Below are 22,123 nucleotides of genomic sequence, written 5' to 3'. Positions count from 1 at the left end.
CCATGCTCAATGTTGCGTACGATGTAATGCGCACGAATTGTTAATTGACATCTATTTACAATAATTTACGTATTTTATTTAATTAGCTCATCTAGACTCTCATGACTTGATTTATACAGACCCCCTTGTATTTAGTAATGAAAATTTCTCTTAAAAAATTAAAAGAAAGTAGCAAATTCAAGCTTGATATGATCCTATGCGATCATTGCACGTATTCTTAGATGCTCTTCATCTTTGTTATTTAAGATTTTGTTTTAATATCAAAAAATAAATAAACAAGAGTTAGATTGTCAACATAATTCTTATATTCACGAATCTCTATAAATATAAGAGCTGCAGGACTGCATTGAATAATTTCTAGACTTTACTACATGGGTTTGTCGCTAGTAAGTTTCAAATTTGAGAAAATGATTCATCAAATGGGACCATTGTACACATGTTTTTCCATAGCAACACGTGGTCGATAATGTTGTCTTGTTTCTCAAAAGCCTCTTTTTACTCACCAAACTTAAAACGTAGGGAAGATATTTTTATAGTACCCTCACTGGTCTATTCACAATTGATATCCTTAATTACACTTGAATAACATTAGTACTATTTGTCGTTGAAGTTAATAATTAGATTTAGTCAACTTACAAGGAACACAATCAATTAGGCAGAATTCTATAGGAAATGAAAACCATTCTCTAATGGACATCTGTTAGAGAGTTAAGACAAAGGGTTACTTGGGTGGCAGCATGAGACCATAGATAACTGCCATCTGGCAGGGTAATTGAACCATCACTATCAATGTTGCTAACAACAAATAAAAACAAGGCTAAGGCAAAACGATTCTTCCATATAATAACATCTTTTTTTAGGAAATGAAAATTATACTCATGTACACATTTATCTTGCCCGTTCACAACTTATTTTAGACAATAATTCATTATTAGTTTCTCTTGTCTCTCCATCAAGTTTTTCTCTACAGCTAAAATTAGAATTGTTCATTATCAGTTTCTCTTCTTAAATTGTTGTATGAATAAATAGTGTATTAACTGACTCCATCAATTTTTTTTCTTCAGCTAAAACCAAAACCATCTATTATATTTTCTCTACTTAATTGTTATATCAATAAATAAATAATATACATACTTATAATATAAATAAATTTTATATTATTATTTAATCATTTTTATATAATATGTTTATTGACTTAAACAATAATTTTTTAAAAGTCATACAAATATTGGTTGGAAATCAAAGAGAAGTTATCACCGAATCCTCTCTATCTATTGTTATAAATTTTATTAATAATGTTTTTTATGTATATTACCGTGCATACAATTTAAACTCATTTTATATAATAACTAATTAAATACCAAGATATAAGCATCATGATAATTTGACTTAAGAGAATCCAAATTCATGAAATAAGTAATCTCAATAATTAATAAAAAGTAAATATTAATATTACATATACATAAATAAGAGGCTCCTAATACATAAATAAAACAAATAATCTCAAAAATTAATTAATCATTCAATATTTTTATAATTATTGTGCAAGAAAAACTTTTTTGTTCTAATATAATTGTCATGTTAGATTTAGATTTTCAATGTAACATTAATTATTATTATTTTACTTATAATTCTTATATATTAATGAAGAATTTTCAAATCTAAAGTAAACTAATAATAATATAAAATTAATTTTATAAATTTATTATTCTCTTTCATTTATTTATTATTATTAAACTATGTAAAACAATCATCATTATTATTTTGGGATGGAATAAATAATAAATAATCTCAATAATTAATTAATAAGTAATCTCATCTCAATAATTACTAAAAACTAAATATATTGAAACATCAATTATTGATTTTTCTTATCAATAACCAATAATTTACCTTTTTTTCACAGAAGAACAAAATCCATATATATATATATATATATATATATATATATATATCATATCTTACAAAAAAGAAAAAAACTGTAGCCACTAATAAAAACGATTTAAAATTGTGGGGAATGAAGAGGGCAGTGTTCCATATTTTAACGGTCAACCGTGGCGTTAAAGTAGTGTTGCTGATTGGCACAAAAGTCGTTGGAAGATGTAACTGAAAAACTGAAAACCCTTCACAGAATCAAGAGAAAAAAAATACAGAGGGAGAGGGAGAGCGAAATCCCGAAAACGCCCCTGCGCATTCAAAAATGAGACAACTCACAACCTTGCTTTTCATTTTCATGGCTGAGAGGTTCACTCGTTGTTGCACTTGAGCCCATCCCCATCCCATATTCCATACAGAAAAAAATCTTCCATTTTGTTTCTTTTTTCTTATTTCCTCCGAAAAAGAACAACATTTTTTTAAAAGAAGAAGAAGAAGAAAAACAAATAAAACATGTCCCACTTTGATCCGAAACTCAGCCGTTCCTCCACCCTCCGGCGACGGTTCCACCACCGCGTTTCCCTGCTCCAGCGGTGCCTCCTCCGCGTCCTCCACCGTATCCTCCTCTGCTCCGGAAGCAAGCCCACCAATGCCACGTACAGCATGCTGCCGCCGGCATTGCCCTCTCCGCCGCCGCCGATGGGATCCGACGGCGAGCTTGGTCGTGAAGAGATGGACCTTACTTCGTCGGCGGTGTTTCATACACATGACTTGGACTCTGATTTGGTTTCCTTGAAGATCAGCTTGTTGGGAGATTGCCAAATTGGAAAAACCAGCTTTCTGGTTGGTTCATCACTTTTTTTATTAATATTTATAGTTTAACCAACATGGATATTTTCTTATATTTTGATTCTATTGGGTTTAATCTGGAATGGGTTGAGTCAAAAATTTGTTTTTTTTTTGTTTTGATTTAATTGTTAGTGTTTTTTTTTTTTTTTTGGAATTTTGTTTCCTTGAGGATCAGCTTGTTGGGTGATTGCTAAATTGGAAAAACCAGCTTTTTAGATTAACCAACATGGATTTTTTTTTTTTTATATATATTTTGGTTCTATGGGGTTTAATCTGAAATGGGTTGAGTAAAAAATATGCTCTTTTTTAAATTTAATTTTAGTTTTTTTTTTGTAATTTTGTTTTCAGGAGAAATATGTTGGGGATGAAAAAGATCAGCAGCAAGGGAACCAGAGGGAAGGGTTAAATCAGATGGACAAAACTTTGGTTGTTGAAGGGGCACGTATATCGTATTGTATCTGGGAAGTACAAGGTATATATAGAGAGAGAAGATCCCAGATTGTTTCTTGTGAATTTGGGATCACTTATGGTTATGGATGTGGCCAAAAAGAAAGATTGGTAATGGTTAATTATTGTATATTTGATTGTTATCTATGCAGGTGATGGAAAATCAGAAGACCAACTCCCAATGGCTTGTATGGACTCCGTGGCAATTTTGATTATGTTTGATCTAACAAGTCGATGCACATTAAACAGGTATCTTCTATGTTGTGTTACTTTTGAATTAAAAAATAATTAAAGCTTTTTCAAGAGCTAATTGCTAATATAAGATGAATTTTCCACCCTTTTTTGGGGGTGCTGTTCGTTTCGATTGTGGGTGTTTGATTTCAGTGTCGTGGGATGGTACAAAGAAGCCAGGAAATGGAATCAGGTACATATATTTATTTTTGGAACCAATAGCTTAAATTGTAGGCATGTGGATGCAAAGGAATGAGAATGTTATAGTGTTTTGTGCTCAATTTTTGTAGACGGCAATCCCAGTGTTGATTGGAACCAAGTTTGATGATTTCATTCAGCTCCCTATTGATTTGCAATGGACCATAGCCAATGAGGTAAGAATTCCAATATTTAACATCAAAATTGTAGTATAAGTATCATCTTTCTCATAACAAAAAAATCGTGCTGGTGATTCGTGATTATCTCTGGTTCAAGAGAGTGAAATCAAACATATATTCTCCGAGTAAATAAATTATTCCTATGTGAACATAAAAAGATTTTACACTCTTTCCTCAGTCGGTTCGCTAAATGTTTGTAAGTATGATTCCACATTTAAGAATTAATTTTGAATTAAACAACCTTAAAAAGTTTTTTGTGTTGAATCAATTTTTTTTTATATTAAATTTTATTATTAATTTATTTTTAGAATAAAAATACTCAAACATAAAATCATTTACTTCAAAATTATAATCAAAATCATTTTTACCAAATCAATTTCATTCAAAGTGTTATAACGCATATATTGTTAAAATTGATTTTTTTAAAAATTGATTTACTGAATCAATTACGTTCTTAAAAATCATGTATAACTTTTTACATGGTTAATTAATAAAAAATCACATTCGAATTCAAAATAGTTATAATAAAAATCAATAAATTTATGAAACATGCTTATTTATAACTAGAAAAGAGTTTAAAAAGCTTTCATATAAACTAAATTCATTTCTTAAAGTAACTGAAAACTGAAATTTAGTCCGATTCTATTTAGTGACGTTTTTCAAATAGTTTTATTCCCAATCTTGTTTTAGATAATATATTACGAAAAAGTAAATTTGATTACAACTAATCAACGACCACGTCTTGTTTCAACATAACCACCTCAGTCTTAGAGCTGTTAAAGAGGATATAGTCCGAGGCATGAATGCCTTAGTAGCCTACATAATGATGATACTAGCAAGACTCGTCAATTTGTTTGTACATTCTTTACTGAGAAAATTCAATAAGGACCAAGAAACTTTCTAGTTGATGCTACAAAACAAAGCCTCTACTCCTTTTTATTTTAATTTTTTCATTCTTATGATTAAGCCACTATTTATAAAATGGTTGTTTTCGGTTGCAACGTCGATTCAAATGAAAGGGATTGATGGGATCACTGCAGACAGCATATAAAGAAACCCCTTCTTTTCCTAACACTTTAATTTGCAGTCACTATTAATTTCTCAGTAGGGTAGGGTAGGGTAGGCTAGTTAAAGATAATGTTAATTATACAAAACCAAGGAGAGTCATCTGCATAAAGCATAATCAAGTTATCATGGACCCCTTTATATATACACATATATGATTATGATATATATCTTTTTCTTTGTTTTATTTTTGGTAAATATGGACCCCATCTTAAATTATAATACATTGCATGTTTGATGATTCATTGAGCCCTAAGGCAGACAAGCCCAACCATATTCCCATACCCATTTATTTACAAGCAAGTTAAGCAAGGCATGTTGGAATGCTATGTAGGCTTTCCAAAATAGCTAAAGAAAAATTCTCAGGTTTTCAAGATAAGATTTGATGATGATGATGATGTGTGTTGCGATGTGTGACATTGAACAGGCAAGAAAATATGCAAAGGCCCTCAATGCCACCTTGTTCTTTTCAAGTGCAACCTACAACATCAATGTGAACAAGATTTTCAAGTTCGTCACTGCTAAACTCTTTGACCTACCATGGACAGTGGAGAGGAATCTAACTGTTGGGGAACCCATCATTGACTTCTAAAACTGTAAATTACAGAGTTTTGAAGTTAAGTGATATATCAAAGTCAACCGGCTCCAGTAGGGGGTGTCATGAGTCAAAATCTCACTCACTCTTGGGACAATAGAGTTGTTAGGTTTAGACACATGTCAATTCCTATGGAAGTTACAAGGTTCTTCAATCGTCACCACCAACAATAAGGTTTTACAAGGGAGAGGAATAAAGGGCAAGGGAGAAATAAAAGAAATTGAAACAAAGGAGAGGACTATAATGGTTTTGTAGCATAACAAGAGAAGGGAACTAATGCATTATTGAGTACAATTTAGTCAATGGTGCTCTTGTCTTGATACTGAGGAACGTGACCTGTGAGTTACTGTCAAAGGCACATAGAAAATGAGATTAGGATGTTCCAAATCTCCTTTTGTTTCATTTTTATTTCCCATCCAGTTTTGAATAAGTTCTGGTAATCCAAAGCTTCTTCTGAATAAATAGATCATTTCATATGGTTCCCTTGTTTCTGTCACTCAAGTCTCAAGTCTCAAGTCCTACACTAATGATGGTATTTCTAATATCAAACAGTGATGAATAGAATTCAATGAAAATATTCAAGAATCGGCCAAGCAACTTCAGATTACAACAATGGTGTTATAGGGCCCTCATTTTTTTTAACCAAGTAAACAATTGAGACAAATATAAAGTCGGATTGATTTTACAAAACCCAACTTGAAATTTATATTTTGACTTTCTCTTTTAGAAAGAAAAAAAAAAGACTAATTAAAATTATCTCTTGGTCTCATCATCTTAATATTGTTCTGAAAGCCTTTTATAATTTATAGAAAGTGATACAACTTTCCCAATTTCACCTCTCTTTTGATCAAACTGTAAATAGGTATACGTTGTGTTGGAACTTTTGTTCCTCCCTCCCTGAAATAGCTATAATTCCCACAAATATCAAAAGCAACACAAGACAAAATAAGGGGTTCTAATTGGAAAACTTTAATAAGGCTAGGTATGCATCAGGACATCATCATCTCACAAATATCAAAAGCAACACAAGACAAAAGCAACACAACACAAATATCAAATAGCTATAAACTTAAACTAGGTAAATATCAGGACATCAATCTCACAAATATCAAAAGCAACAGAACACAAATTTCAAATAGCTATAAAATTAAACTAGGTACGTATCAGGACATCATCATCTTACAAATCTGAAGCAGGGTAAGCTACTTTAGATCATATTTTGCACCATAGACACAGACTTCAAGAGGCAACACTGAATAACTTGATGCATACCCATAGTAATTTTGGGAAGGACTAATAAATTAATCTGTTTCAACACCTGAAATAAGGAAGCCATTGAAACGTTTTGAGACAAAATGAATATTGCAGTAAAAATGGAAAAGAATAAGAAAAAAAATTCAGCATTTAACAATAACTAAATTTACCTGCAGGTCTTTGGGAGAGAGCCTGGAGACATATTCTATTGATGTATTACTTGCAAGATAGATAAAACTGTTTGAACAAAAGAGAGAATGAGAAGAATAATCGCAGCAGTGGAAGCAGCAGTTTGCCAAGGACCTCTACAATAATCTCGCCTCAGAGTCGACTTCAACTTACGCCAAGGATTTTTATGAAAAGCATTCAACTTTTCACAGACATCAAGGTATTGAGAACTGGTATCATTTGATGTCGCAATATCTTTCATAAGGCCATTAATCATGGTAGCCACAGAATCAGTGTCCCCTAGCCAATTAATAAAAACTCTCTCTTGAACTAGTATATCCACATCTCTGTTGGTGTTTACAAGGAAGTCTAAAAAACAAACGTAGTCCGTAATGTAAGATTGGAAAGGATAGTGACACTGCTCCAATGCCACCATATTGCGAAACAAAGTTTCAGTCGGATCTTCCACTACCAACTGCGGAATTTCAAGAACCCTTCCCGAAAAGTCTAACTTTAGTAAACAAGACTCACTTTCAAGAACCTTAAACCTCAATCCTGCTTCTGATAACTCAGTGGCACTAGGAAGATGTTTTATTATTTTACCATCAATCCTAGACGGCAGAGGATCTTGCAAGTGAAAAGTTCTTATCAGATCAGTGAAGTGCCTTATTCTGTTAATATTGTTAAAGTTTAAGCCTGATCTATTGAACTCTTTAAAAAAGCTAAACGTAAGCTTAAGAAATGAGGGGCCACCCCGTGAAGAGAAGGACAGATTAAAGAGTCTCTCTAGAACAAAAAAAGGAACCTGGTTCTCAAGTAACAACAAATCAAATATTATGCTCTTCCCCCTCCAAGGTTTTGAAAGATACATGTCCTCTTTCCGTTCTCCACTATCGAATCTGTAAAAGAGCTCAAGTATGAAAGCACAATCCACAAAGATTATTTTGACGAGTTGCTCCTTGCTGAACTCAAGAGTGTGTGAATAACAGCGACGAAACTCGGGCTCCATCTCTTCAATCTGTCCGATAAAACTGTACAAAGTTGTTTGAGTTCGTTTGAGAAATGCCTTGGAGTAAAAGAGTTTGTGTTTCTCCATGTCTTGGTGGCGAGGATGGCCGTGGTGAAAAGGGCCAATAGAAACAACCTCTGGGGTGTAGGCTTCTTCGTTGTGTCTTCGGATACTTAACGGCACTTTGTAAATGCAACACTCAGTAGTTACGGGTGCCTTTGCCCCCTCCAGCATCTCCTCAATATTGATCCTAACAACATCACCGTTGTATGCCATTCTAGCTAGTGATCAAAATAACCAAACTCCAAAGTGGTTAGATTATTTGTTTAGATTGATCCTTTTGGCAACCTTAGTGATAATAGTGTTGGCACAAATTAGTCTACACTAGTAAAGGTAAAATTCTTTCCTTCTTAGCAAGGAAACTGTGACACCAAGAATGTCACCACAATAGTATTTGAAAAAGAAAAAAAAGAAGAAAAAAAATCATGCTTTGGTTTGTACCTTTCTTTAGAAAAGCTTGTGAAGGGAAACAAACACGCTAACCGCTATTCACATCATTGCATATATGCTCTTTCATTTTCCAAGCTTTTTTGGTGGTCCTCTTATATGTTGAGTTTCATTATAATCATAAATATCAGCAAAGGTTTCAAGATCACCATGCTCAATGTTGCATACGATGTAATGCGCACGAATTGTTATTTAATCATATATCTAATTTATATAATATGTTTATTGACTTAAATAATAATTTCTTAAAAGTCATATAAATATTGGTTGGAAATCAAAGAGAAGTTATCATCGCATCCTCTCTATCTATTGTTATAAATTTTATTAAAAATGTTTTTTATGTATATTAACCGTATATACAATTTAAACTCATTACATAATAACTAATGAAATACTAAGATATAAGCATCATGATAATTTTACTTAAGAGGATCCTAATTCATGAAATAAGTAATCTCAATAATTAATAAAAAGTAAATATTAATATTATATATACATAAATAAGAGGATCTTAATACATAAACAAAATAAGTAATCTCAAAAATTAATTAATCCCTCTATCTTTTTATAATTTTCGTGCAAGTAACACTTTTTTGTTGTAATATAATTGTCATGTTAAATTTTTAATGTAACATTAATTATTTTTTTTTTCACTTATAATTCTTATATATTAATGATGAATTTTTAAATCTTAAATAAACTAATGGTAATATAAGATTAATTTTATAAATTTATTATTCTCTTTCATTTATTTATTATTATTAAATTGTGTAAAACAATCATGATTATTATTTTGGGATGGAATAAATAATAAATAATCTCAATAATTATATATACATAAATAAGAGGATCCTAATACATAAACAAAACAAGTAATTTCAATAATTAATTAAGGTTTAATTACCCATTTAGTCCCTATAATTTCCAAACTTATCCATTTTAATTCTTATAGTTAATAAATGATTTCCTGTAGTTTACCATTTAATTCCCAATAGGTCCTTACCATTAAAATTGTCTAATACCTTTAAATTATTATTGTTAGTCGTCCTTCCCCGGAGCTCCCTTTCTTCCGGCAGTCCCCACCGACAAGGACTATGACTCCTCTCCCTCCGCAACCATTAACGTAGCTATGACCCTTGACACCAACTATTTCTGCGGCACCATGGATGAAACAAATGCACAGTTTTGCAATCCCATAACAAAACATTAAAAATTATTTTTTGTGATACTGATTTGTAATACTCAAAAGCACATTTGATCTGTGGCCCAAACAAAATCTTTTGCTTGCCCTCTTTTTGTTTTGTTTTGTTCCATTCACCTTGTTCTATGTTCATCTCCAGCACCCCTTGATTCATTCGTTAAAAAGCCACAAACTTGAATTGATGATGGGGTTCCTCTACCTTTCTTGTAGAGTCGAATCCGCTATCTTAACCTCCAATTATGTGTCATCTTCCAAAGAGAAATGCAACAACATCAAGATCCAAGAGTTTTTGTACAGTGACCTCGATGCTGCCACCAATGGCTTCTCCAACCGCAAGCTCCTTGGCAAAGGGAGCCACAACTATGTCTACAAAGCCGTCGTTCGTGGTTGTCCCATGGCGGTGAAGCATCCTTCGCGGCCACAACATCATCATAACAATGTTTCCCAACGACCTATCTCTTGTTCTTCTTCCTCTGCACCCTCTGAGGTCAACAATGAGATTGACATCTTCCTTTGTATTCATGGTGTCGCGGAGGTAGTTGGTGTCGAGGGTCATGGCTACGTTAACGGTGACGGAGGGAGAGGAGCCACACTCCTTGTCGACGAGGGCCTCTCGAAAGAGAGGGAGCTCTCGGGAAGGACGACTAGTAATAATAATTTAACAGTCCTATTGAAAATTAAATGGTAAAGTACTAAAAAATTTACTTATTAACTATAGAGACTAAAATGGATAAATTTTAAAACTACATAAACTAAATGGATAATTAAACCATTAATTAATAAGTAATCTCATCTCAATAATTACTAAAAAGTAAATTTATTGAAACATCAATTATTGATTTTTCTTATCAATAACCAATAACTTACCTTTTTTTCACAGAACAAAATTCTTTTATATATATATATATATATATATATATATATATCATATCTTACAAAAAAAAAAAAAACTGTAGCCACTAATAAAAACTATTTAAGATTGTGGGAATAAAATGGGGAGTGTTCCATATTTTAACGGTCAACGGTGGCCTTAAAGTAGTGTTGCTAATTGGCACAATAGTCGTTGGAAGATGTAACCGAAAAAGTGAAAACCCTTCACAGAATCGAGAAAAAAAAATACAGATGGAGATGGAGAGCGAAATCCTGAAAACGCCCCTGCGCATTAAAAGATGAGGCAACACACAACCTTGCTTTTCATTTTCATGGCTGAGAGGTTCACTCGTTGTTGCACTTGAGCCCATCCCCATCCCATATTCCATACAGAAAAAAAACTTCCATTTTGTTTCTTTTTTCTTATTTCCTCCGAAAAAGAACAACTTTTTTTTTTAAAGAAGAAGAATAAGAAAAACAAATAAAACATGTTCCACTTTGATTGGAAACTCAGCCATTCCTCCACCCTCCGGCGACGGTTCCACCACAGCGTTTCCCTGCTCCAGCGGTGCCTCCTCCGCGTCCTCCACCGTATCCTCCTCTGCTCCGGAAGCAAGGCCACCAAGGCATGTTTGATGATTCATTGAGCCCTAAGGCAGACAAGCCCAACCATATTATACCCATTTATTTACAAGCAAGTTAAGCTAGGCATGTTGGAATGCTATGTAGGCTTTCCAAAATAGCTAAAGAAAAATTCTCAGGTTTTCAAGATAAGATTTGATGATGATGGTGATGTGTGTTGCAATGTGTCACATTGAACAGGCAAGAAAATATGCAAAGGCCCTCAATGCCACCTTGTTCTTTTCAAGTGCAACCTACAACATCAATGTGAACAAGATCTTCAAGTTCATCACAGCTAAACTCTTTGACCTACCATGGACAGTGGAGAGGAATCTACCTGTTGGGGAACCCATCATTGACTTCTAAAACTGTAAATTACATTGTTTTGAAGTTAAGTGATAGTCAAAGTCAACCGGCTCCAGTAGGGGGTGTCATGAGTCAAAATCTCACTCACTCTTGGGGCAATAGAGTTGTTAGGTTTAGACACATGTCAATTCCTATGGAAGTAACAAGGTTCTTCAATTATCACCACCAACAATAAGGTTTTACAAGGGAGAGGAATAAAGGGCAAGCGAGAAATAAAAGAAATTGAAACAAAGGAGAGGACTATAAGGGTTTTGTAGCATAACAAGAGAAGGGAACTAATGCATTATTTAGTCTATGGTACTCTTGTCTTGATACTGAGGAAGTGACCAGTGAGTTACTGTCAAAAGCACATAGAAAACGAGATTAGGATGTTCCAAATCTCCTTTTGTTTCATTTTTATTTCTCACCCAGTTTTGAATAAGTTCTGGTAATCCAAAGCTTCTTCTGAATAAATACATCATTTCATATGGTTCCCTTGTTTCTGTCACTCAAGTCTTAAGTCCTACACTAACGATGGGATTTCTAATATCAAACAGTGATGAATAGAATTCAATGAAAATATTCAAGAATCGGGCAAGCAACTTCAGATTAAAAAAATGGTGTTATAGGGCCCTCATTTTTTTTAATCAAGTAAACAATTGAGACAAATATAAAGTCGGATTGATTTTACAAAACCCAACTTGAAATTTATATTTTGACTCTCTTTTAGAAAGAAAAAAAAGAATAATTAAAATTATCTCTTGGTCTCATCATCTTAATATTGTTCTGAAAGCCTTTTATAGTTTATTGGAAGTGATACAACTTTCCCAATTTCACCTCTCTTTTGATCAAACTGTAAATAGGTATACGGCTTTGTTGGAACTTTTGTTCCTCCCTGAAATAGCTATAATTCCCACAAATATCAAAAGCAACGCAAGACAAAATCAGGGATTCTAATTGGAAAACTTTAATCAGACTAGGTATGCATCAGGACATCATCATCTCACAAATATCAAAAGCAACACAACACGAATATCAAATAGCTATAAACTTAAACTAGCTAAATATCAGGACATCATCATCTGACAAATATCTAAAGCAACACAATACAAATATGAAATAGCTATAAAATTAAACTAGGTATGTATCAGGACATCATCATCTCACAAATCTGAAGCAGGGTAAGCTACTTTAGATCATATTTTGCACCATAGACACAGACTTCAAGAGGCAACACTGAATAACTTGATGCATACCCATAGTAATTTTGGGAAGGACTAATAAATTAATCTGTTTCAACACCTGAAATAAGGAGCCATTGAAACGTTTTGAGACAGAAGGAATATTGCGGTAAAAATGGAAAAGAATAAGAAAAAAATTCAGCATTTAACAATAACTAAATTTACCTGCAGGTTTTTGGGAGAGAGCCTGGAGACATATTCTATTGATGTATTACTTGCAAGATAGAACAAACTGTTTGAACAAAAGAGAGAATAAGAAGAATAATCGCAGCAATGGAAGCAGCAGTTTGCCAAGGACCTCTACAATAATCTCGCCTCAGAGCCGACATCAACTTACGCCAAGGATTTTTATGAAAAGCATTCAACTTTTCACAGACATCAAGGAATTGAGAACTGATATTTGATGTCGTAATATCTTTCATAAGGCCATTAATCATGGTAGCCACAGAATCAGTGTTCCCTAGCCAATTAAGAAAGACCCTCTCTCGAACTAGTATATCCACATCTCTGTTGGTGTTTACAAGGAAGTCCAAAAAATCAACGTAGTCCGTAATGTAAGATTGGAAAGGATAGTGACACTGCTCCAATGCCATCATATTGCGAAACAAAGTTTCAGTCCGATCATCCACTACCAACTGCGGGATTTCAAGAACCTCTCCCGAAAAGTCTAACTTTAGTAAACAAGACTCACTTTCAAGAACCTTAAACCTCAATCCTGCTTCTGATAACTCAGTGACACTAGGAAGATGTTCTATTATGTTACCATCAATCCTAAACGGCAGAGGATCTTGCAAGTGAAAAGTTCTTATCAGATCCGTGAAGTGCATTATTCTGTTAATATCGTTAAAGTTTAAGCCTGATCTATTGAACTGTTGAAAAAAGTGAAACGTCAGCGCAAGGAATGAAGGTGAAGAGAAGGACAGATTAAAGAGTCTCTCAAGAACAAAAAAAGGAACCTGGTTCTCAAGTAACAACAAATCATACATTATGTTATTCGACAACCAAGGTTTTGAAAGACACATGTCGTCGTCCTCTTTCAATAATTGATCATGGACTCTGCAAAAGAGCTCAAGTATAAAAGCACAATCCACAAAGATTATTTTGACCAGTTGCTCATTGCTGAACTCAAGAGCGTGTGAATAGCAGCGACGAAACTCGGGCTCCATCTCTTGAATGTTGCCGATCAAACTACCCACAGTTGCTTGAGTTCGTTTGAGAAAAGCCATGGAGTAGAAGAGTTTGTGTTTCTCCATGTCTTGGAGGTGAGGATGGCCGTGGTGAAAAGGGCCAATAGAAACAACCTTTGGGGTGTAGGCTTCTTCGTTGTGTCTTCGGATACTAAACGGCACTTTGTAGATGCAACACTCAGTAGTTACGGGTGCCCATGCCCCCTTCAGCATCTCCTCAATATTGATCTCAACAGCATCACCGTTATTTGTCATTCTAGCTAGTGATCAAAATAACCAAACTCCAAAGTGGTTAGATTATTTGGTTAGATTGAATGTCAAGTCCTTATTTGTATATTTGTAGCCAAAGTTCTTTCTCTTTCTGGTGTTCGTACGTTGCATATCTTTGTTTTAATATCTACTCATAAATGTCTCGTCAACTACTATGGTTGACGTTGACGACGACAAAGTATTCCCAATTTCAGCATTCCTATCTGTTAAATGCATGTGAATAGCAGTTAATGCCCAACCTTAAGTCCAATAGGCCTTGCAAGCAAACTCACCACATTTACTCATTGGGTTTCACTCAATAAATATACAAAATGATTTCCAAAATTTAAATTGGATCACTTAATTAAAATTTGGCTCGTGGGAGCAAAAATATTAAATCATACATTCAACTCATATTTTAATAAGATAAAATACTTTATTCACAAAATATATTCAACATAGAATAAAATGCAGGTAAAATTGAAAATTTTCATCAAAATTACATTTTTTGAAATAGAACAATCAATAATTTCTATTTTATAAAGGAGGATTAAATTTGTGAATTGAACAAAATAGAAAGGCCACAATTATATTTTGTAGAATGTGTTTGGTTTTACTATGGTTGACGAAGACAAATATTCGAATAACAGATGAGATATTAAAGCTGACAGAGATGCTGCTATGTCTTCGCATGTATTTAACAGATGAGATATTATGGTTGACGAAGACAAAGTATTCCCAATTTCAGCAACGTAACTCTCTCCCTCTTCCCTCTCTGTTAAATACATGCGAATAACAGCAATAAATCCTAGTCATAATTTGGCATAAAGATTTATCTTAGTAACTTCCACTTAATTTTAATAAGTTACTTCAACTACAAAATATATCTGTAGCTGTTGGATGAAGCGCTGAGCCCTCAAACTCTACGCGAGTCAAGTGGGAATTCTGCCTTTCTTTAAGTAAAAAAGAATCCTAATATCCGCATTACGAATTTTAACTTTTTTTTAACAATTTCTTTTTTCTTTTCAATAGTAATATCTTTTTCCTTAATATATTGTTGCCATTTTTATATTTTAACTAGAAAACACAAGGAAACATGTAAAGAGATAGAAAATGAGTCATTTGAGCAAGTATGTGAGTTGTTGTAAACTCTCTTCATACTTTTATTTGATTATTCTTCTCTAAAATATTAATTATATGTTTTTTCAATTCAATTGCTTCAGTATTGTGCAAATTTTCCTGAATCTAGTGTCTTGCCTGAATTTTTTCAGATGTTTTTCTCAACATTTTGAAAATTTGTTTCTGTCGAGAGTAAAGTTTTAATTTTTTTTAAAATTATATGTCCCAGAAACAATTTTTGAAAATGTCCAGAAAAAATAAACTTGTTCTAAGAAACACTTTCCAGAACAGTTTTTTTTTTTAATTTCAAAAATTGTTTTTCAAAACACAAAATAGTATTTCAAAAATTACTTTAAAAAATGTTAAAAAAATAAATGTGTTTGGAATATTATTTTTTTAATGTTAAAAACAAAACATCATTGTAAAGATTACATCATGCATTAATAATTTTGTATTAATGTTATGAGTATAAATGATACATATGATAATAAATTTTAAAAAACAAATTGGAATGTACTTAACAAAATGGAAGTGAGATGTTCCTCCATACACTTCCACTATTGTTTCCTGTATTTTTTATTGTATTATGGAAAATCATTCCATATTGTAATTCAATATTTACAGCTTATTTCAAAATACAAATTGTATTTTGTAATCGACTTTCCATAATGCAATCAAAACTTGGGAAGTGCATAATAAAATAATAGTGGGAGTGCATGAAGTTTTACCTCAAAATTGTATATAGCAAAAGCTCCCATGAAGGCATTTACTTCTTGCATCACCCATTTTTCTTCTACACAGCAATGAGAGGAAAATTCCAAAAAACATTCTTCCATAAGGCTCATAAAGAGCAATCTATATATGGATTTGCAATCCAAATTGGCAATCCGTATACAGATTCGCAATCCGTATGGATCCAGATTCACAATTTGTATACCAATACGAATTATGAATTTTTTTATAAATATATTTTATGAACTAATTTAAAATTAATGACTCATGCAAGACTTGAACATGTCACACAACACTCTAACAAACTGAGTTAATAAGTTAATTATCTTATAAAATAATTAATGTTGTTATATATAATACTAAATTTTTTAATATATATTTAATGTACATGTAAGTTTACATGATAAATTTTGTAATAATTAATTTTGATTTAATAATTAATTTTTTTATGTATATAAATTTTTATTAAACCAATGATTCGTCAGCGGTGTTTCGTACACATGACTTGGACTCTGATTTGGTTTCCTTGAAGATCAGCTTGTTGGGGGATTGCCAAATTGGAAAAACCAGCTTTCTGGTTGGTTCATCACTTTTTTTTAATGTTTATAATTTAGCCAACATGGATATTTTCTTATATTTTGATTCTATTGGGTTTAATCTGGAATGGGTTGGCTAAAAAAATTGTTTTTTTTTTGTTTTGATTTAATTGTTAGTGTTTTTTTTTTTGGAATTTGGATTCCTTGAGGATGATCAGCTTGTTGGGTGATTGCTAAATTGGAAAAACCAGCTTTTTAGATCAACCTACATGGAAATTTTTTTATATTTTGGTTCTGTGGGGTTTAATCTGAAATGGGTTGAGTAAAAAATATGCTCTTTTTTTAATTTAATTGTCAGTTTTTTTTTTTATAATTTTGTTTTCAGACGAAATATGTTGGGTATGAAAAAGATCAGCGCCAAGGGAACCAGAGGGAAGGGTTAAATCAGATGGACAAAACTTTGGTTGTTGAAGGGGCACGTATATCGTATTGTATCTGGGAAGTACGAGGTATATAGAGAGAGAAGATCCCAGATTGTTTCTTGTGAATTTGGGATCACTTATGGTTATGGATGTGGCCAAAAAGAAAGATTGGTAATGGTTAATTATTGTATATTTGATTGTTATCTATGCAGGTGATGGAAAATCAGAAGACCAACTCCCAATGGCTTGTATGGACTCCGTGGCAATTTTGATTATGTTTGATCTAACAAGTCGATGCACATTAAACAGGTATCTTCTATGTTGTGTTACTTTTGAATTAAAAAATAATTAAAGCTTTTTCAAGAGCTAATTGCTAATATAAGATGAATTTTCCACCCTTTTTTGGGGGTGCTTTTCGTTTCGATTGTGGATGTTTGATTTCAGTGTCGTGGGATGGTACAAAGAAGCCAGGAAATGGAATCAGGTACATATATATTTTTTTGGAACCAATAGTTTAAATTGTAGGCATGTGGATGCAGAGGAATGGGAATGTTAGTGTTTACTGCTCAATTTTTGTAGACGGCAATCCCAGTGTTGATTGGAACCAAGTTTGATGATTTCATTCAGCTCCCTATTGATTTGCAATGGACCATAGCCAATGAGGTAAGGATTCCAATATTTAACATCAAAATTATAGTATAAGTATCATCTTTCTCATAACATAAAAATAGTGTTGGTGGTTTGTGATTATCGCTGATTGAAGAGAGTGAAATCAAACATATATCCTTTGAGTAAATAAATAATTTTTACGTGAACATAATAAGATTTTACACCCTTTTCTTAGTCATTTGGTTAAATGTTTATATGTATAATTCCACATTTAAGAATTAATTTTGAATTAAACAACCTTGGAAAGCTTTTGTGTTGAATCAATTTTTTTATATTAAATTTTATTATTAATTTATTTTTAGAATAAAAATACTCAAACATAAAATCCTTTACTTCAAAATTATAATCAAAATCATTTTTACCAAATCAATTTCATTCAAAGTGTTATAACGCATATATCGTTAAAATTGATTTTTTTAAAATTGATTTACTAAATCAATTATGTTCTTAAAAATAATGTATAACTTTTTACATGATTAATTAATAAAAAAATCACATTCGACTTCAAAATAATTATAATAAAAATTAATAAATTTATGAAACATGATTATTTATAACTAGAAAAGAGTTTAAAAAGCTTTCATATAAACTAAATTCATTTCTTAAAGTAACACAACACGAATATCAAATAGCTATAATATAAACTTAAACTAGTAAATATCAGGACATCATCATCTCACAAATATCAAAAGCAACACAACACAAATATCAAAATAGCTATAAAATTAAACTAGGTATGTATCAGGACATCATCATCTCACAAATCTGAAGCAGGGTAAGCTACTTTAGATCATATTTTGCACCATAGACACAGACTTCAAGAGGCAACACTGAATAACTTGATGCATACCCATAGTAATTTCGGGAAGGACTAATAAATTAATCTGTTTCAACACCTGAAATAATGAAGCCATTGAAACGTTTTGAGACAAAATGAATATTGCAGTAAAAATGGAAAAGAATAAGAAAAAAAAATCAGCATTTAACAATAACTAAATTTACCAGCAGATCTTTGGGAGAGGGCCTGGAGACATATTCTATTGATGTATTACTTGCAAGATAGAACAAACTGTTTGAACAAAAGAGAGAATGAGAAGAATAACCGCAGCAGTGGAAGCAGCAGTTTGCCAAGGACCTCTACAATAATCTCGCCTCAGAGCCGACTTCAACTTACGCCAAGGATTTTTATGAAAAGCATTCAACTTTTCACTGACATCAAGGAATTGGGACCCGGTATTATATACCGTAATATCTTTCACAAGGCCATTAATCATGGTAGCCACAGAATCAGTGTCCCCTAGCCAATTAAGAAAGACTTTCTCTCGAACTAGTATATCCACATCTCTGTTGGTGTTTACAAGGAAGTCTAAAAAATGAAGGTAGTCCGTAATGTAAGATTGGAAAGGATAGTGACACTGCTCCAATGCCAGCATATTGCGAAACAAAGTTTCAATCCCATCATCCACTACCAACTGCGGGATTTCAAGAACCCGTCCCGAAAAGTCTAACTTTAGTAAACAAGACTCATTTTCAAGAACCTTAAACCTCAATCCTGCTTCTGATAACTCAGTGGCACTAGGAAGATGTTCTATTATTTTACCATCAATCCTAGACGGCAGAGGATATTGCAAATGAAAAGTTCTTATCAGATCCGTGAAGTGCCTTATTCCGTTATTTTTGTGAAAGTCGTTAATATTGTAAAAGACTGATCTTTTCAATTGTTGAAAAAAGTTAAACGTAAGCTTAAGAAATGAAGGGAAGTCAGCACCCGGTGAAGGGAAGGACAGACTAAAGAGGCTCTCAAGAACAGAAAAAGGAACCTGGTTCTCTAGTAACAACAAATCATACGCTATGCTATAGCTCAAACGAGGGATAGAAGCACACATGTCGTCCTTTTTCGGTACTCGATCACGGTATCTGCAAAAGAGCTCAAGTATGAAAGCACAATCCACAAAGATTATTTTAACCAGTTGCTCCTTGCTGAACTCAAGAGTGTGTGAATAACAGCGACGAAATTCGGGCTCCATCTCTTCAATCTTGCCGATAAAACTGTCCGAAGTTGTTTGAGTTCGTTGGAGAAAAGCCTTGGAGTAAAAGAGTTTGTGTTTCTCCATGTCTTGGAGGCGAGGATTGCCGTGGTGAAAAGGGCCAATAGAAACAACCTTTGGGGTGTAGGCTTCTTCGTTGTGTCTTCGGATACTAAACGGCACTTTGTAGATGCAACACTCAGCAGTTATGGGTGCCCTTGCCCCCTCCAGCATCTCCTTAACATTGATCCTAACAACATCACCCTTGTATGCCATTCTAGCTAGTGACCAAAATAACCAAACTCCGAAGTGGTTAGATTATTTGTTTAGATAGAATGTCAAGTCCTTATTTGTATATTTGAAGCCAAAGTTCTTTCTCTTTCTGGTGTTCGTACGTTGCAGCCTTTGTTTCAATATCTACTAATAAATGTCTCATCACTACTATGGTTGACGTTGACGAAGACAAAGTATTCCCAATTTCAGCAGCCCTCTCAGTTAAATGCATGTGAATAACAGCTATAAATCCTAATCGTAATTTGGCATAAAGATTTATCTTAGTAACTTCCACTTAATAAGTTACTTCAACTACAAAATATATCTGGTAGCTATTGGATAAAACAATGAGCCCTCAAACTCTACGAGTTAAGTGGGAATTCTGTCTTTCTTAAGTAAAAAGGTAACCTAATATCCAACCTTAAGTCCAATAGGCATTGCAAGCAAACTCACCACATTTACTTATTGGGTTTCACTCAATAAATATACAAAATGATTTCCTAAATTTAAATTGGATCACTTAATTAAAATTTGACTCGTGGGAACAAAAATATTAAATCATACATTCTACTCATATTTTAATAAGATAAAATACTTTATTTACAAAATATATTCAACATAGAATAAAATAAATAAAGTGCAGGAAAAATTGAAAATTTTGATCAAAATTACATATTTTTTGAAATAGAACAATCTATAATTTTTATTTTAAAAAGGACGATTAAATTTGTGAATTCAACAAAATAGAAAGCACAAAATTATATTTTGTAGAATGTGTTTGGTTTTCTAATTGGCAGGGTACTAACAATTCTAGCTAGAATGTGTTTGGCTTTACAACCGGAATGATGAAAAATGAGAATTGATTTTAACTATAGGTGAGTTTTGTTATTATATATATATATATATATATATATATATATATATATATATATATATATATATATATATATATATATATATATAGAACACAGATGTTAAGTAAAATTGATTTTCAAAAACTTCAGTTTGATCACAAGTCATACGAAGTAACTTTTCGTTCAGAGTCGGAGAATTTACCAAGTTTTATAGCTAACTTGTATTCAAGACCAAAACATTCAAACACAAATAACTTTAACTGAAATTTAATTACTTAATATATCTCTTTTTTTCTTCTATTTTTGTTATTAAATTTATTTAAATAACCCCACCACTTTCCTTCCTTCCATCTAAATATTGTAAAACATGTCTCACACATACAACATTGTCCATTTGTCCACACAAACATCAAACTAAGACCCATCATCGACAGGGTCAGCATGTGCCTAAGGGACCACTTCATGTACATGGTGTACCAACTATAAGCAGCTATGCTGTAATACATCAATCATTGCCTGCTTTGGATTCCAACTAGTACTATATATGCAAAGCATGATATCTCACCGTGGAACACGTGTAGTTAATTACCCAACACTTCTGCCACACAAAAACTGCACCCATCCTAATTTCATGACCAATACCCAATTAATTTTAATTGCTCCCTCGTGTGTACAAAAATCTTCTTTTTCTTCTTCTTTCTCATGACCTAATGAAGCCTTTTGCTATATTCGGTCCCTTTCCCTATTTTTTAAAATCAAATTACTTAAATAATCTTCTTCTTTCAAACTTTCTATTCTTCCATAAGGCTCATATGGATTCACAATCCGTATATGAATTCACGATCCAGATTGATAATCCGTAAACAGATTCACAATCGGTATGCCAATATGAATTGCTGATTTTTTTAAAAAAAATATGTTTTATGAATTACTTTAAAATTAATGGTCCATGCAGGACTTCAACCTATGATACAACGCTCTAACCAATTGTGATAATAAATCAATTATGTTATAAAATAATTAATATTGTTATATATAACACAAAAATTTCTAACATATATTTAATGCACATGTAAGTTTACATAATAAATTTTGTGACAATTTATTTTGATTTCATAATTATTTTTTTTACATATATAATTTTTTATTAAACCTATGATTCATACGAGTAAGCCTCTTACGGATTATGAATCCATAAGCTTACGAATCCGTAAGTCTCTTATGGATTACAAATCTGTAAGAAGCTTATGGATTATGAATTTGTAAGCATACTACTGATTAAGAGTCTGTAAGTCTCTTATGGAATATGAATTCGTATATTTATTACCAGGGGTAATTTTAGAAAATTCGTAAAAGTGTTGGTGTAGAAGAAATCTACACGGTGCAGGAAGGAAAGGCCT

At 32.5% G+C, this 22,123-nt stretch overlaps 4 protein-coding genes and 1 long non-coding RNA gene across 5 annotated transcripts; 2 read left to right on the top strand and 3 right to left on the bottom strand.

The window, feature by feature from the left end:
- Window positions 1-2,019: 2,019 nt before the first annotated feature.
- Window positions 2,020-5,928, top strand: LOC114417308 (septum-promoting GTP-binding protein 1-like). The gene is made up of 6 exons (XM_028382456.1): window positions 2,020-2,718; window positions 3,073-3,196; window positions 3,324-3,420; window positions 3,556-3,595; window positions 3,693-3,776; window positions 5,272-5,928. The coding sequence occupies exons 1-6, from the start codon at window positions 2,389-2,391 to the stop codon at window positions 5,434-5,436; spliced, it is 840 nt and encodes a 279-aa protein (XP_028238257.1). The 5' UTR covers window positions 2,020-2,388; the 3' UTR covers window positions 5,437-5,928.
- Window positions 5,929-6,472: 544 nt separating this feature from the next.
- LOC114417306 (UPF0481 protein At3g47200-like) lies at window positions 6,473-8,354 on the bottom strand. Its single transcript, XM_028382455.1, has 2 exons — window positions 6,864-8,354; window positions 6,473-6,757 (listed from the first exon to the last, which is right to left on the bottom strand). Exon 1 carries the CDS (start codon window positions 8,144-8,146, stop codon window positions 6,899-6,901), a length of 1,248 nt encoding a protein of 415 aa, XP_028238256.1. The 5' UTR covers window positions 8,147-8,354; the 3' UTR covers window positions 6,473-6,757; window positions 6,864-6,898.
- A 3,996-nt stretch (window positions 8,355-12,350) lies between these two features.
- Window positions 12,351-14,209, bottom strand: LOC114417304 (UPF0481 protein At3g47200-like). The gene is made up of 2 exons (XM_028382454.1): window positions 12,821-14,209; window positions 12,351-12,716 (listed from the first exon to the last, which is right to left on the bottom strand). The coding sequence occupies exon 1, from the start codon at window positions 14,095-14,097 to the stop codon at window positions 12,856-12,858; it is 1,242 nt and encodes a 413-aa protein (XP_028238255.1). The 5' UTR covers window positions 14,098-14,209; the 3' UTR covers window positions 12,351-12,716; window positions 12,821-12,855.
- A 2,874-nt stretch (window positions 14,210-17,083) lies between these two features.
- LOC114417305 lies at window positions 17,084-17,568 on the top strand. Its single transcript, XR_003667732.1, has 3 exons — window positions 17,084-17,209; window positions 17,345-17,384; window positions 17,480-17,568. It is a non-coding gene; the product is annotated as an uncharacterized LOC114417305 (long non-coding RNA).
- A 724-nt stretch (window positions 17,569-18,292) lies between these two features.
- On the bottom strand, window positions 18,293-20,075 carry LOC114417303 (UPF0481 protein At3g47200-like). The gene is made up of 2 exons (XM_028382453.1): window positions 18,572-20,075; window positions 18,293-18,465 (listed from the first exon to the last, which is right to left on the bottom strand). Exon 1 carries the CDS (start codon window positions 19,870-19,872, stop codon window positions 18,607-18,609), a length of 1,266 nt encoding a protein of 421 aa, XP_028238254.1. The 5' UTR covers window positions 19,873-20,075; the 3' UTR covers window positions 18,293-18,465; window positions 18,572-18,606.
- Window positions 20,076-22,123: the final 2,048 nt, after the last annotated feature.

The sequence above is a fragment of the Glycine soja genome, chromosome 6 (genome assembly GCF_004193775.1).
Source record: "Glycine soja cultivar W05 chromosome 6, ASM419377v2, whole genome shotgun sequence".
NCBI lineage: Eukaryota > Viridiplantae > Streptophyta > Magnoliopsida > Fabales > Fabaceae > Glycine > Glycine soja.
The sequence above is the reverse complement of the archived record's forward strand: the minus strand, read 5'-3'. Positions and strand labels throughout refer to the sequence as shown.